The sequence below is a fragment of the Kryptolebias marmoratus genome, linkage group LG2 (genome assembly GCF_001649575.2).
Source record: "Kryptolebias marmoratus isolate JLee-2015 linkage group LG2, ASM164957v2, whole genome shotgun sequence".
NCBI classification, from domain to species: domain Eukaryota; kingdom Metazoa; phylum Chordata; class Actinopteri; order Cyprinodontiformes; family Rivulidae; genus Kryptolebias; species Kryptolebias marmoratus.
In genome coordinates, this window is record NC_051431.1 from 17,144,847 (window position 1) to 17,156,749 (window position 11,903).

The 11,903-nt window shown below is 47.4% G+C and overlaps 1 protein-coding gene across 1 annotated transcript in view; it reads left to right on the plus strand.

The window, feature by feature from the left end:
• ypel2b (yippee-like 2b) overlaps nucleotides 1-11,780 on the plus strand; it is a 13,330-nt gene extending 1,550 nt beyond the window's left edge. The window contains exons 2-5 of the mRNA XM_017423946.3: nucleotides 4,926-5,157; nucleotides 5,613-5,656; nucleotides 5,886-5,994; nucleotides 11,496-11,780. Of these exons, the coding sequence (XP_017279435.1) occupies nucleotides 5,041-5,157; nucleotides 5,613-5,656; nucleotides 5,886-5,994; nucleotides 11,496-11,585 (360 nt within the window). The 5' untranslated portion in view covers nucleotides 4,926-5,040 and the 3' untranslated portion in view covers nucleotides 11,586-11,780. The remainder of the gene's footprint in view (nucleotides 1-4,925; nucleotides 5,158-5,612; nucleotides 5,657-5,885; nucleotides 5,995-11,495) is intronic.
• Nucleotides 11,781-11,903: the final 123 nt, after the last annotated feature.

Sequence of the window (11,903 nt, forward strand, 5' to 3'; positions counted from 1 at the left end):
CACCCCCAGTTGCAGTTGTTGGTGGTGTGCAGCCTTTTGTGATGACGCTTAGAAAAAGAGGAGAATGGACAGCTTGCTGGCCTCCAGCAACCTGCTGCAGGACTGATGAATAAACAGAAAGGCAGCAGGGGAGAAAGGGAAAGGGGGGAGAATAAAAAAAAGAGAAAGAAAGAAAGGGTGAATATGCAAACCGAGGCCCGGATTCCTCAGTCACATCCCGCCCGGGTCCCTGCGATGGTTCCTGCAGTTTGTTTTCCTCTCAGAGAGGTCGGTCGAGGTTCGACTCTGCGTCAGCGTTCGGCTCAGCCTCGTCGCTCCGCAGAACGAGCGAGGAGCTGCTCCTGCCAGACAGGATGAGCGATGCCCTGTTTCAAACCACTGAGGTACAAACAAATGAAGCAGCATCGTAGTCGAGCAAAGAGTGATGTAAGGTGTTTGCACCTCTTTGAAACATGTTTTACACAAAAACCCCACTTTTGATGTTTGTCACTTTTGTCCTGTAATCGGTGTAAATGGCAGGTTATTATCATGTTAATGAGCTGTAAAAACAATGTGTCTCCATCAGCTGGGCTGCGGCTGTTCGTGCTGTAATCACATCGTCTGCTGATTGGATTAGGTTGACTGAAATACCGCCAGAGCTCAACGCAACAAAACCGTTTCCTCTGCCGCTCTGCAACTTTTACCGTCAGGGAAGCAACTTCAGCTCCCTCTCTCGCTAAAGAAAACCTGTCCGACGCCACGAAACGGGCTGCAGTCATCAACTGGTGGCCTGCTGGCCACTCTCAGCTCACTGGAGGGCCTTTTCCCAGTCAGCGGGGAAGAGGGACGGGGGGCGTTGACCTCCGCACAAAAAAAAATCTTGTTTTCCTACATTATAAAACCTAAAATGCATAAAAGACTTTTAACATTTATTAGTGTTCTACAAGTCAGGACAAAAGAAAAACATTTTTATACCTTCGATAAACTGTAAACACTGAAATAAGCCGGCCTTTGAGAGCCCTATGTTTGTGAAAATGCATTAATATACCTATTCCATTTTGAAATGATAAAGCAAATAGTTAAAAAGAACATAACAATTGGCTAGTTTGTTGGTTGTTTAATGGGGACTCTTTATTTTTGTCCTTATAAAAGCAGAGAGCTTCATTTAGTTCAACTTGAATCACGTTTTTATTGAAGGTAATCATTTAGTTTTAAGTCTCATTAGCAAAATGAGTTGTCGTGTTTTTGCAGAACCCTTTTTTTTTCCAGTGATTTGTAATCGGTGATATGTTTACAAAACTGCACATTGTTTTCTCTTTAGCAACTCACCTTAAAGACATTCAAACCATTTGAGATCCCACTGTGTTTCTGGAAGTTGGATAAATGAAGCAGCTAACAGGCTAACAAGCTAACAGGCTAACAAGCTAAAAAGCTAGTAGCTCTCTTCACATTCACATTAGTGCAAAGAAAACTACTTAAACTGGTCTTTTCTGTTGTGGTTGTAAATGTCAATAATCTTCATTTTCATATTATTTTTGGTCAAAGCCACAAAGAGCCACATGTGGCCCTAGAGCCCCAGGTTGCGGACCCCTAATCTTCCCCTAATCACAGAACCAGAAAGATGTGTATAAAAAAGAAAATTCGATGTATGCAACCAAAATAAAAGCTTTTGGTTAAAACGAGAAGCATCGGTTCTGTTCCTCAGGTCAAAAAACTGCATCTGTGAAACACGGGGGTGGAAGTTTCATAGTTTGGGCCCATTTGGAGAGACCACGACGGTTTTGATCTTGAACAACAAGCAGTTTATGGGAGGACATACCCGATCAGAGACAGGAGAAACGGCCTGACGCGTCCTGCTTCAAACAGCACACACGTGTTTCAGTTTTCGTGCAGAGCGCCGTTATGGCCTCACGTTAAGTGCTTTTCCCTCAGAGAACGACTCCCAATAAAACGCAGGAGTTCCAGGCACAGCTCCACCACGGTGATACGGTAACGCTGCTCGAGGGAACTTAAGGTTACAGTCAGCGTTGCGTCGCGTTGAGCCTCCCCCCTCGTTTGGAGTTTCTCAGAAATGCGTTGTCTTTTCGACTCTTCAGTTCTTCCTCCTAAAGCTGCAGACGCTAAAATGGACTGTATGCCAAATAAGGCTAACCTCCAGCTGTAATCGGGCGGGCCTGTGTGGTGATCCGTGGTCTGATTTGCATAAAAGCCGTGAATATTCACGTTTAACAAACTCTCTTTCCTTAATTCTGTACCTGAGAGGGAGCCGACTCTGCGTTTGGAACAAATTTCAGAGGATTGTCCTGAAATGACTGAAAGGATGAAGCGTGTTGATGGTTAAACATCCGTCTGTGTGTGTGTGTGAAGGGTCAGCTCTGACAACCGAACGGTGTCTTAGTGCCCCAGTCCTACGCCTCGGGCGCCGAGACAACAAGGGGCACGTCTCTGTCTGCCTTCGTTTTTCCTGTCCCCCAGGGTCCTTTATCAGCCTCCGTCAGACAATAAAAACAATCATACTGCAGAGCGACAAAAGCCAAGAGGCCCCCCCTCCTTGTTGTCCTGCTCCCAATCAGCATTTTATGGGCTTTTCCAGATGCTTCGGTAAACGCAGACAGGATGTGGAGGGAAGCCGAGCGCCGCGGTACGCTGGAAAGGTCAGCAGCTCCTAACACCTCTCTGATCCGTAGCACCTTCGCCGCAGTGCCTAAATCCCAATGAACGTTGCATTAAGCAACAACAACCAACAAAAAGCACAAAGTTTAACAACCGCACCACACAGCAGAAAGCTCGGGCCGCCCGGGACGGGTTCCCAGGCCAGCCTGCTAATCCCGTCGGCAGGCGGGACGCACCGGTGTAAGTATTTTAGAGGCGCGATCTGGTCGGAGGTCAGGCAGCGAGCGTGGCGCGATCCTCACAGCTGGGCTGAGCTAAGCAGATTATCTCTGCAGCCTCAGAGGGCCGAGCAGCAGCTAGCCAGCCCAGAGGGACCACATTTACACATCTGTAGTGTCTGACCCTACAGCCACTGCTAAACCCATCTGAACATGAATATGTGCTTAAATGTCCCCCAGATTTAATGTTGGTGATAGTTACCAGCTCGGCTTGGGCAGAAAAGTTAGCAGAAACGATCCTGGTTTTTGAGTTTTTAGTTTCGTTTGTTAAATGGGAACAGAGCACACGAGGCATTGATCTCAGAGGAGAAAACATGTCTGCACACGCAAAAACAAATCTACACCCAAACCATAAAGAACAGACATATTATACAAATAAAACTGAAACATTTAAACAAAAAATATCTTTATTCTTATGTCAGATTGTCATATTTACAGGTAAAGTTAAAGGTTTTATTGACAGTTTGATACTCAAAGCAGCTGAATGCTAGTAATTAATCAGTGCTGGTAGCATCTTTCCCTAAATATGTATTTATCTATATTTGAACTTCTGGGGTGGAAAAACATCAAACTTACCTTATCACATGTCCCAAAGCCATGAAGAAACAGGTTTAGCCGAAACGAACACACCGGCTAGCCTTAGCCAGCAGGAGCCCGGCTCGAGCAGTTTTTTACTTCCTGTTTATTTCATCGTTTATTTCTCTGTACAAACACACAAACACGTAGACCAGTTAGGATGGATTGGGACCCGACGTCCGCCGCAGTAGCTGTGTTTATTCATGTGAGCTCATCTGAAGTCAGCTCAAAGTGGCCAAATGTGCCTCGTGTTATGGCTTGTGTGTGTGTGTGTGCACGGGATTTTCATGAAACTCTCTGTGTGTCATGACCGGATCTAGAACTGATTCCATTTCGGACTCAGCCTAAAACTAGCTTCAACTCGTTCAGCTTTACAGACTTTGGGTTATAATTTGGTGTGGTAGTAGCTGAGACTCGTCCACAACACATACTCTGAAGAGATTGTGCACGTTTGAACCTTTTAGCCTGGACGATATGGTTTTCCTCAGGGAATACCAGTTACCGTCCGTTCTGGAGTCAAGTCGCCGGGTTAGTTGCAGGTTGAGCGGGGAGGCTCAGACGTCTCTCTCTCTCCACAGCCACCTCTTCTGAGAGGATACTAAGGTGTTCCAGGGCCAGCTGAGAGACATAGTCCCAGCTGGACATGCCTGGAACACCTCCGTAGGGAGGCGTCCGGGGGGCATCCTCACCAGATGCCTGAACCACCTCAGCCGGCTCCTCTCCATGTAGAGGAGCAGCGGCTCTTACCCCGAGTCCCTCCCAGATAACCAGACCTCTCCCCCTTTTCTTTAAGGAAGAGCCGAGACACCCTGCAGAGAAAACACAGAGATGCTTCAACTCCTTTCCGTCTAACTTTAACTTTTAAGTTTACCCATGTCTACTTCTACTACTACTTTATTTATAAAGCACTTTAAAACAACAAAAGCTGCAACAAAGCGCTGCACAGATAAAAATCAATACACACTCAGAACGTGAAAAAGACAAAAAAAAACAATAATATAAACAGTGAAACTCTGTGACGGAGGTAAGAGCAAAAGTCCCAACGTGTGTTAAAAGCCACAGAATAAAAAGGTGTTTTAAGAAGAGTAAAAGTGGACAATGAAAGGGGCACTTCTAATACATGACAGCAGATCGTTCCATAATTTGGGAGTTCTGTCTCCTCTGAGCTCCAGTTTCGACCTGAAGGAGCAGCTGATGGGCCGACCTGAGGAAACGAGCGGGAGAGTATGGGTGAAGCAGCTCAGAGAGGTAAGATGGGGTTTCAAAACAAATAAAAGAATCTTAAAATGAACTCTAAACTGCACAGGCAGCCAGTGTAGGGAGGCCAGAGTAGGAGTGATGTGCTTCTTCTTCACAACTCAGCAACAGCAACAGAGAGGAAAACTCCCGCTCGCCGTGACAGAGGCGGGGGGCAGTGTGTTTGTAGGTTCAGCTGATAGACAGAGCGGACCGTAACCCCGTCATCCCTCCTGTGCTCAGGTGTTCACCTCCCGACCCACCGCCCACCACGGCCCTCACCTGTGTGTTGCGGTGCTTCCCCTGTGAGCCGACCTGGGCCGGCAGTCCCTTCTCGCACCGCCCGCCGACACCGCCCATGGTCAGGATGACGCGCTCCAAGACCTTCCAGGCGTACCTGCCGAGCTGCCACCGGACCTACAGCTGCATCCACTGCCGAGCTCACCTGGCCAACCACGACGAGCTCATCTCCAAGGTAACCAGGGGCGCCACTGGATGTGTACTTGATTTTTTTATTTTTTATTTAAAAGACCGTTGTTGCAGACGTAAAGCGGATGAGGAGTTAGAAACCCGAGCAGCAGGTTGAACACTCGCCTCAGGCGTCATCCACCTTCACGCCTGTGAACGGCTGACGCTATAAGCTGGATTATGAATGTGTTATTCCTTTTTTTTTTTATGAAAACACTCTCACCTGAGCACAAAAAGCTCATGCTGGTCGTGGGATTGCCGCGCCAAATAAAGCGGTTTAGCGCGCCGCTTTAACAGACAGTAGAAGAAGCCCTCAGGTTCATGACTGCATCATAATGGTGATGTGAAGCAGGTGCGTCCTCCCGGCACGTAGCCGCTCAGGGAGAAGACGATCGGAGATCCCAGGCACAGATTTCCTGCCTTTCTCATGGGTGTTTCTCCTTGTCTGTTTCTCCTCTGCAGTCGTTCCAGGGCAGCCAGGGCAGAGCTTACCTCTTCAACTCAGTGTGAGTATTGATCTGAACTTTCCACCCGCCTGTTTGCATGACTTTACAAGAGGGGGGGGGGTAAAAGTGCTGTGCATGGCCGAACTTTAGGCGGCAGGGACCTTTTAAACGGAACCGCAGACAGAACCAGCTGAAAACCAGGCTGTGTGACTCCTCTCATCGCCGTTTTATTTTTAAAACTTCGGCTCATGCCCCCCACCACCACCTCTCCCCTCTGGTCTCCTCTCAGGGTGAACGTCGGGTGTGGCCCTGCGGAGGAGAGGGTTCTGCTGACAGGCCTGCACGCCGTAGCGGATATCTACTGTGAGAACTGCAAGACGACGCTGGGCTGGAAATACGTGAGTGCCCTCGACCGGTTCCCGGCTCATCCAGGTTTAGGGAAGCTGTTCTTGTAGCGCCATTTGGTTTTATGTGAGGGGGCCCTCGTTAATGTTCAGACTGCTCCTCGGGTGCAGACTGAGGGGAGGTGTCACATCCCCTCCTCCTCACAGCGAGCTGGGGTTCAGCTGCCGGCTTTATTTTCTCTTACCGTTTAAGTCTGAGGGTTTGCCGCGTTCTCAGCTACAGACAGGAGGAACTGGCCGTCGAAAGACTCTGCCGAAAGAAGTGAAACACTGTGAAAGCAGAGCACCAGCTGAAAGCTAAAGGAGGCAAAATGCTCACTAACAGCTAAAAGTAGCAAAAGGTTAGCCAATAGGATCAAAGGCTAGCTAGAGGCTGAAGTGGCAAAAAAAACACTAGCTAGAAGCTAAAAGTAGCAAAAGACTATCTAATAACTAAAAGTGGCTTAAAAATAATTGAAATTGAATTCAGTTTATTTATATCCCACCAAGTCACAACAAAAGTCGTCTCAGGGAGCTGCACAGAAATATTCACAGACATTATAAAAAGGTAAAAGTTATCTATTTAAGGAAGCCAGCAGATTTGTTATGAATCTTCACTTCGTCTCAGTCTCTCATCCTGAGCAGCAGAGGAGACAATGGAAAGGAAAAACTGTCTTTGAACGGGAAGAAACCTCCAGCAGAACCAGAACCAGAACCAGGGTGAACGATTATATGCTTCGACCGGCTGGGGTTAGAGGACAGGAAAGAGACACAGACAAACACAGACTGACTCGTCCAGGTGTGGTTTCTATGGGAAGAAAGACAAAGAAAGACATGTTGATGATGGAAATAATTACAGTGGAGCGAGTAAAGACACCAGCAGAGGGAGGACATGTGGTCAGTTTGTCCTCCAGCAGTCTGAGCCTAGAGCAGCAGAACTAAAGGAGAGCTCAGGAAACCCAAACCAACCCTAACTATAGGATATAGTCTTAAAAGTAGACAGGGTGTCAGCCTCATGGACAGAAACTGGAAGCTGGTTTCACCAGAGAGGAGCCTGAGAACTGAACAAAAAGCTCATGCCTCCTGTTCTGCTTTTAGAAACTCTAGGAACCACAAGTAATCCTGCAGTCTGAGAGTGAAGTGCTCTGTTAGGAAAATATGGAACAATAAGATCTTTAATATAAGATGGAGTTTAGTTGTTGAGAGCTTTGGATGTTAGAAGATTTCAAATTCTGTCCTGAATCTGACAGGAAGCCGATGGAGAGAAGCTAAAACTGGAGAAACATGATCTCTCAGCAACGTTTTGGATCAGCTGGAGACAGAAATAGAGGAAGTCTGCAGAAAGAACGGTGCTTCTGACAGGACTGAAGTCATCTGAATGCATTTCTACGGGGAGAATTTTGGTAAATAAAGTAAAAGTTACCAAAACCCATCTTCTGAATGAGCTGAATGTTCTGATATGTGAAGGGCTAGTATTCAGTATTCAGTCAGGGTTCTCTCACATGCAGGGACAGGAGAAGAGCCTGTAAATCAACACATTTTACCTCCTCTAGTCTGAAGGTTGTAGCAGTAAATCTGGCACATATGGTATTTTCTTGGGCCGTAATTATTAGGAAAGACAAAGCAAACATCAGGCTGTAAACCAGAAACTGTCCCCAGGTGACTAACTGACACAGCTCTGACGGTGAAACGACAAACACAGTCGGCTCTTTCAATAATCTGCCAAAAAAAAACAACACACGTCGGTGCTGGGTCAGGGTACAGGGAGAGCTGCAGGTGATTTCCTGTGGAGGCCCAGGAGCAGCTCGTTTCCTCTGCAGTGTCAACACGGCCCCATAAAACGCTCTGGACCAGCCCAGCAACGCAACGCAGGAACCAGAGCTGACCGCGCGGTCGAGCGGTTTTATGTTAAAGCAGAACAAAAAGCCACGCTCAGCAGTCCAGCCATGGATAAAACATTTAAAACACCTTTAATATTTTAATTATTAGGCGACCATATGATGTCCGTCTACCAGCTGATTGACCTCCGGGGTCAGCCAAACTGAAGACGGCCGCCGCAGCCGAGCCACCTGAGCAAAATGGCCGCAATCCGCTCAGTTTTAGAGACGTTGAGCTAAAGTTTTGGCGTGGTAGTAGCTGAGAGTCATCCCCCCACCACACGCTCTGCACGCCAAACCCTTGGTTTAAATACGTTGCCACACGAGATCCCTTCAAAGAGCGCTAGCTGTATTTAACAGCTCCTGGTTAGTTTTTTTATACCCAGTCCCTGTATCTGACCATGACATCTTACTGTGCCGTGGGTTGTTGTTGTTTTTTAAAACGAGGACAACAAGAAGATGCGTCAGAGCTAAATAACAACTGTCTTCAGCTGGTGAACGATATCTGGAAGATATGTCTTTAAGAAATAAGAAAAAAACAATCCTGAAACAGGACCAGAGAGATCGTCCTACCTTGTTGGTGCCAGATTACGATTTTATTTAAAACGGTCTTTTATTGAGAACAAATTGTGTTTTTGAGTCAATTCTGCTAGTAGGAAAGTCCTCAAAGAGCCACTGATCAGTGAGAAAGAAGCCAAAGTCTAAATAAAGCCCTTCAGGATGATTGATCGGGTCTGCTGTAAAAGATTACGAGAAAATCTAAAAACCTGAGCCCAGTGCTGTGGTTCAAGCGTGTAAAGCTGTGATTCAGCTCGTCTGAGTTATTTTAGGTCTCCTGTTAGGATGAGCTCAAACAGATCCACATGTGTCAGCCGCTCCCATCCTGTGAGAGTTTCAGCTGCCGAGGGCCCGGTGGCCGCGTCCTCGAAGGGTTAACTCGCGCCGAGGCTCCACCGATCGAAGCTCTCAAATGTCCGGCCTCCTTTTATTTTTAGCCGCTCGGCGTGAAACTTTAAACCCGTCTGCTAAAAAGCGCCTGCTCTCCTTACGTTGCCCGACAAAACGGCCCGGCTCTGAAGAGCGGCCTGCTCCTCCTGGTGGTTTCTATTCCTGTCAGGGAACGAGAGAGGAAGTGGAACGGCAGGCAGCCGCTAATATCCAATTTTTCCACAGCCCGACGAAGGCTCCGGTGAGAGAGGTTTGACCCAGTGCACTTCTGCTGGCAGGGGGGGCGAGGGAATCTGATAACGGGCCTCTGCAGCTCGGAAACCAAAACAGTCCGAGACGAAACGGGGCGCACAGGATCGACAGGGTGTAACGCTGGGTTGTGCTCAGGATAAACAATCAGCGGACGGTCAAAAACTCACAACCACACAGGTGCTGGGATCTCCACGGTGGTTGTCCTTTATTAAACGCCCTCTTTACCAACCTCCAGGGCCACCATCCTGCATGTTTTCCTTGTTTCTCTGCTCCAACACACCTGATTTAAATCAATGGGTGATTAACAGGCTTCTGCAGAACATGAAGAAGTGATTTAACCACTGAATCAGGTGTGTTGGAGCAGAGAAACAAGGAGAACATGCAGGATAGTGGCCCTGAGGACCAGGATTGGAGACCCCTGTCCTAAAGAGACACCACACAAGTACAACTGTTACAAGAGGAAGCACAACTGCGTCCGGCCTCCTTCGAGACACGGTTCTGGGCGAGCGGGGTTCATCCTTGCAGCGCTAAGCCGCTAACAGAAAGCAGAAGTAGTTGTTTGTGTCTGTTTTCTTTCAGGGTATTGTTTTTTTAATTTATTTTTACCCTGCAGGGTTTAGGATGCAGCCTCAGATGAAGAGAGTTTGTCTTCTTCCCCTCAAATCGTACACATCTACGTGTTTCCAGCGAAAAAACAAAACAGGGTAGCGCCCATCTCTGAAACTCGCCCCGCGCACGCCGACATGTCCGCTGTGGTGCGGGGTTGCTGTAGGTGTGTCGACAAGTCCCCGCCGGCGGGCCAGAGTTTTTAAACCCGTGTCGAAAGCAGGGCTGCAACTAACGATTATTTTAGTCGCCGATTAATCTCTCGATTATTCAGACGATTAATGGGATAAAAAAAACAAAAACTGACACATTCTGCAGATTTTCATTAAAGCCTTTTTTATGCAATATTAGAAATACATTCAAACAAATAGTCCAGTTCCTTTTTTAAACAAGAAAATAAACATTTCATTGCCTAAAAGACAATAGCGTAGAGTTCTTTTAGTGAACGCTTGATCGCCTGATCATTGCGGGGTCAGTCGGTGAGTCACACGACCAGATTTATTTTACAAAAATAACGTGAACATTTAATCTGACTCCACTGGAACTTGGATATATCAAACCATCTCACAACAATGTATTTTTGATTATCTTAACACTGTGTGCAACTGAGGGATGAAGAATTTTTTTTTTTTAAATTTATCTCCTAATCTTGCAAAAAACAACAAGAACATAAAAAAAAAAAAAAGAACAAAAACTGAGTAGAACTTTTGTCCTCGTCTTTAAAATTAGAGCAACTTTTCCCCGTCGAGCTGTTGTGTTTACGCCACAGTGATTATAAAGCTGGCGAGCCGTGCGTGTTTGGACATCTGAAGCCAATAAAACGTGTTCGTCATCACCCCGACGACGCGGTTCGAACCTGTTCTGACAGCCTACAAGCACTGAGTGAGACGGAACGAGACGTTTTTATGCAATATTAGAAATACAATCACCCCCACATCCCTCTCTCTTACAGGCGTGTGCGATCAGGTCGGCGTTGGCTGTGTAACGTGTCGTAACGTTTTTAACAACATCTTCGTCGTAGTGAGGCATCAGAAGTCAGGACATAAGCTGGGTCTCAGCAGCGATGAGCCTCAGTTAGATGTTCAGTCTTCAGATCAGATCGGTTTCCTCATATTTATCATTCGGGGCTAAAAAAATGGACGATAATACTTTTCAGCTGTCTGTCGCATTAGCAAAGCATCTCATGGACCACGTGTCAGACCCTAATCACTGGATTTAAACCTACAACTGAACAGCTTTTAAAGATGGCCGCCACAGCCATAACTCTGTCAGTTTTACTGATGTTGAGCTAAAGTTTGTCGTGGTAGTAGCTGAGAGTCACCCCCCAACACATAACGCTAAGAAATTGCCCGCTTTGTTATTTTCGAGATTTCACCGAAACGCCTAAAACGGTCGTTTCTCGTTACCAGCTGACCTGAGGCAGCGGGCGATACGCGTTCCTTCAAGGGAGGCTCTGCCTTTTCGTTTCAGCTGCATTTTGAAACACACTCCTGGGAGTACGAACGCGCCGTAGCCTGAATTAACGCTTGCGATTTTCCAGCCCGGAGGCTTTTGGTTTCGGCAGATTATTGGCGGTTAGAGACACTTTGCTGTCAGTGTGATGTACGATGATCCCCTCCTCTCTGGTCGGAGTTTTGGCTCTCCTGCAGCGTTCAGCGACTGATTGTTTTGTAACCAGCTTCCGTAGAGCCAGGAGGGGGTGAATGGATTTTATCGTTCTTTTTTCCCTTATATGCAGTTAAAAAGAAAAACGTCCTTTGAAGCATGTGTTTGTTTTGTCGATGGCGGTCTTTATTACACGCGTGACAACGTTCTCTGTCTCCCGTCCTCCAGGAACATGCTTTCGAGAGCAGTCAGAAGTACAAAGAGGGCAAGTTCATCATCGAGCTGGCCCACATGATCAAGGACAACGGCTGGGACTGAGGGAGACGAGGGACAACCGCGCTGAAGGACGGGGACGAGGCGGAGGGGCTCAGGCGGGGGTGTGTGTGTGTATATGTGTGTGTGTGCGGTGGGTGAGTGCGTGACTCTGGTTTGCCTGGTTTACCATTCACCTCTGTAACTTAACTGCCCATCACACCCCTCGATGTTCACACATGCGCACGCCACGCTCCCAGACTGCCCCCCTGGGTTCGACGGAGAGGCGGACTGCGGCGGGCTTGTTCGCGGCTAGCAGGACTAGGTGACCGGGCCCGGAGGCAGGATGTCTCAGTTTTAAGTTCTGTTTTTATAAAACACCAG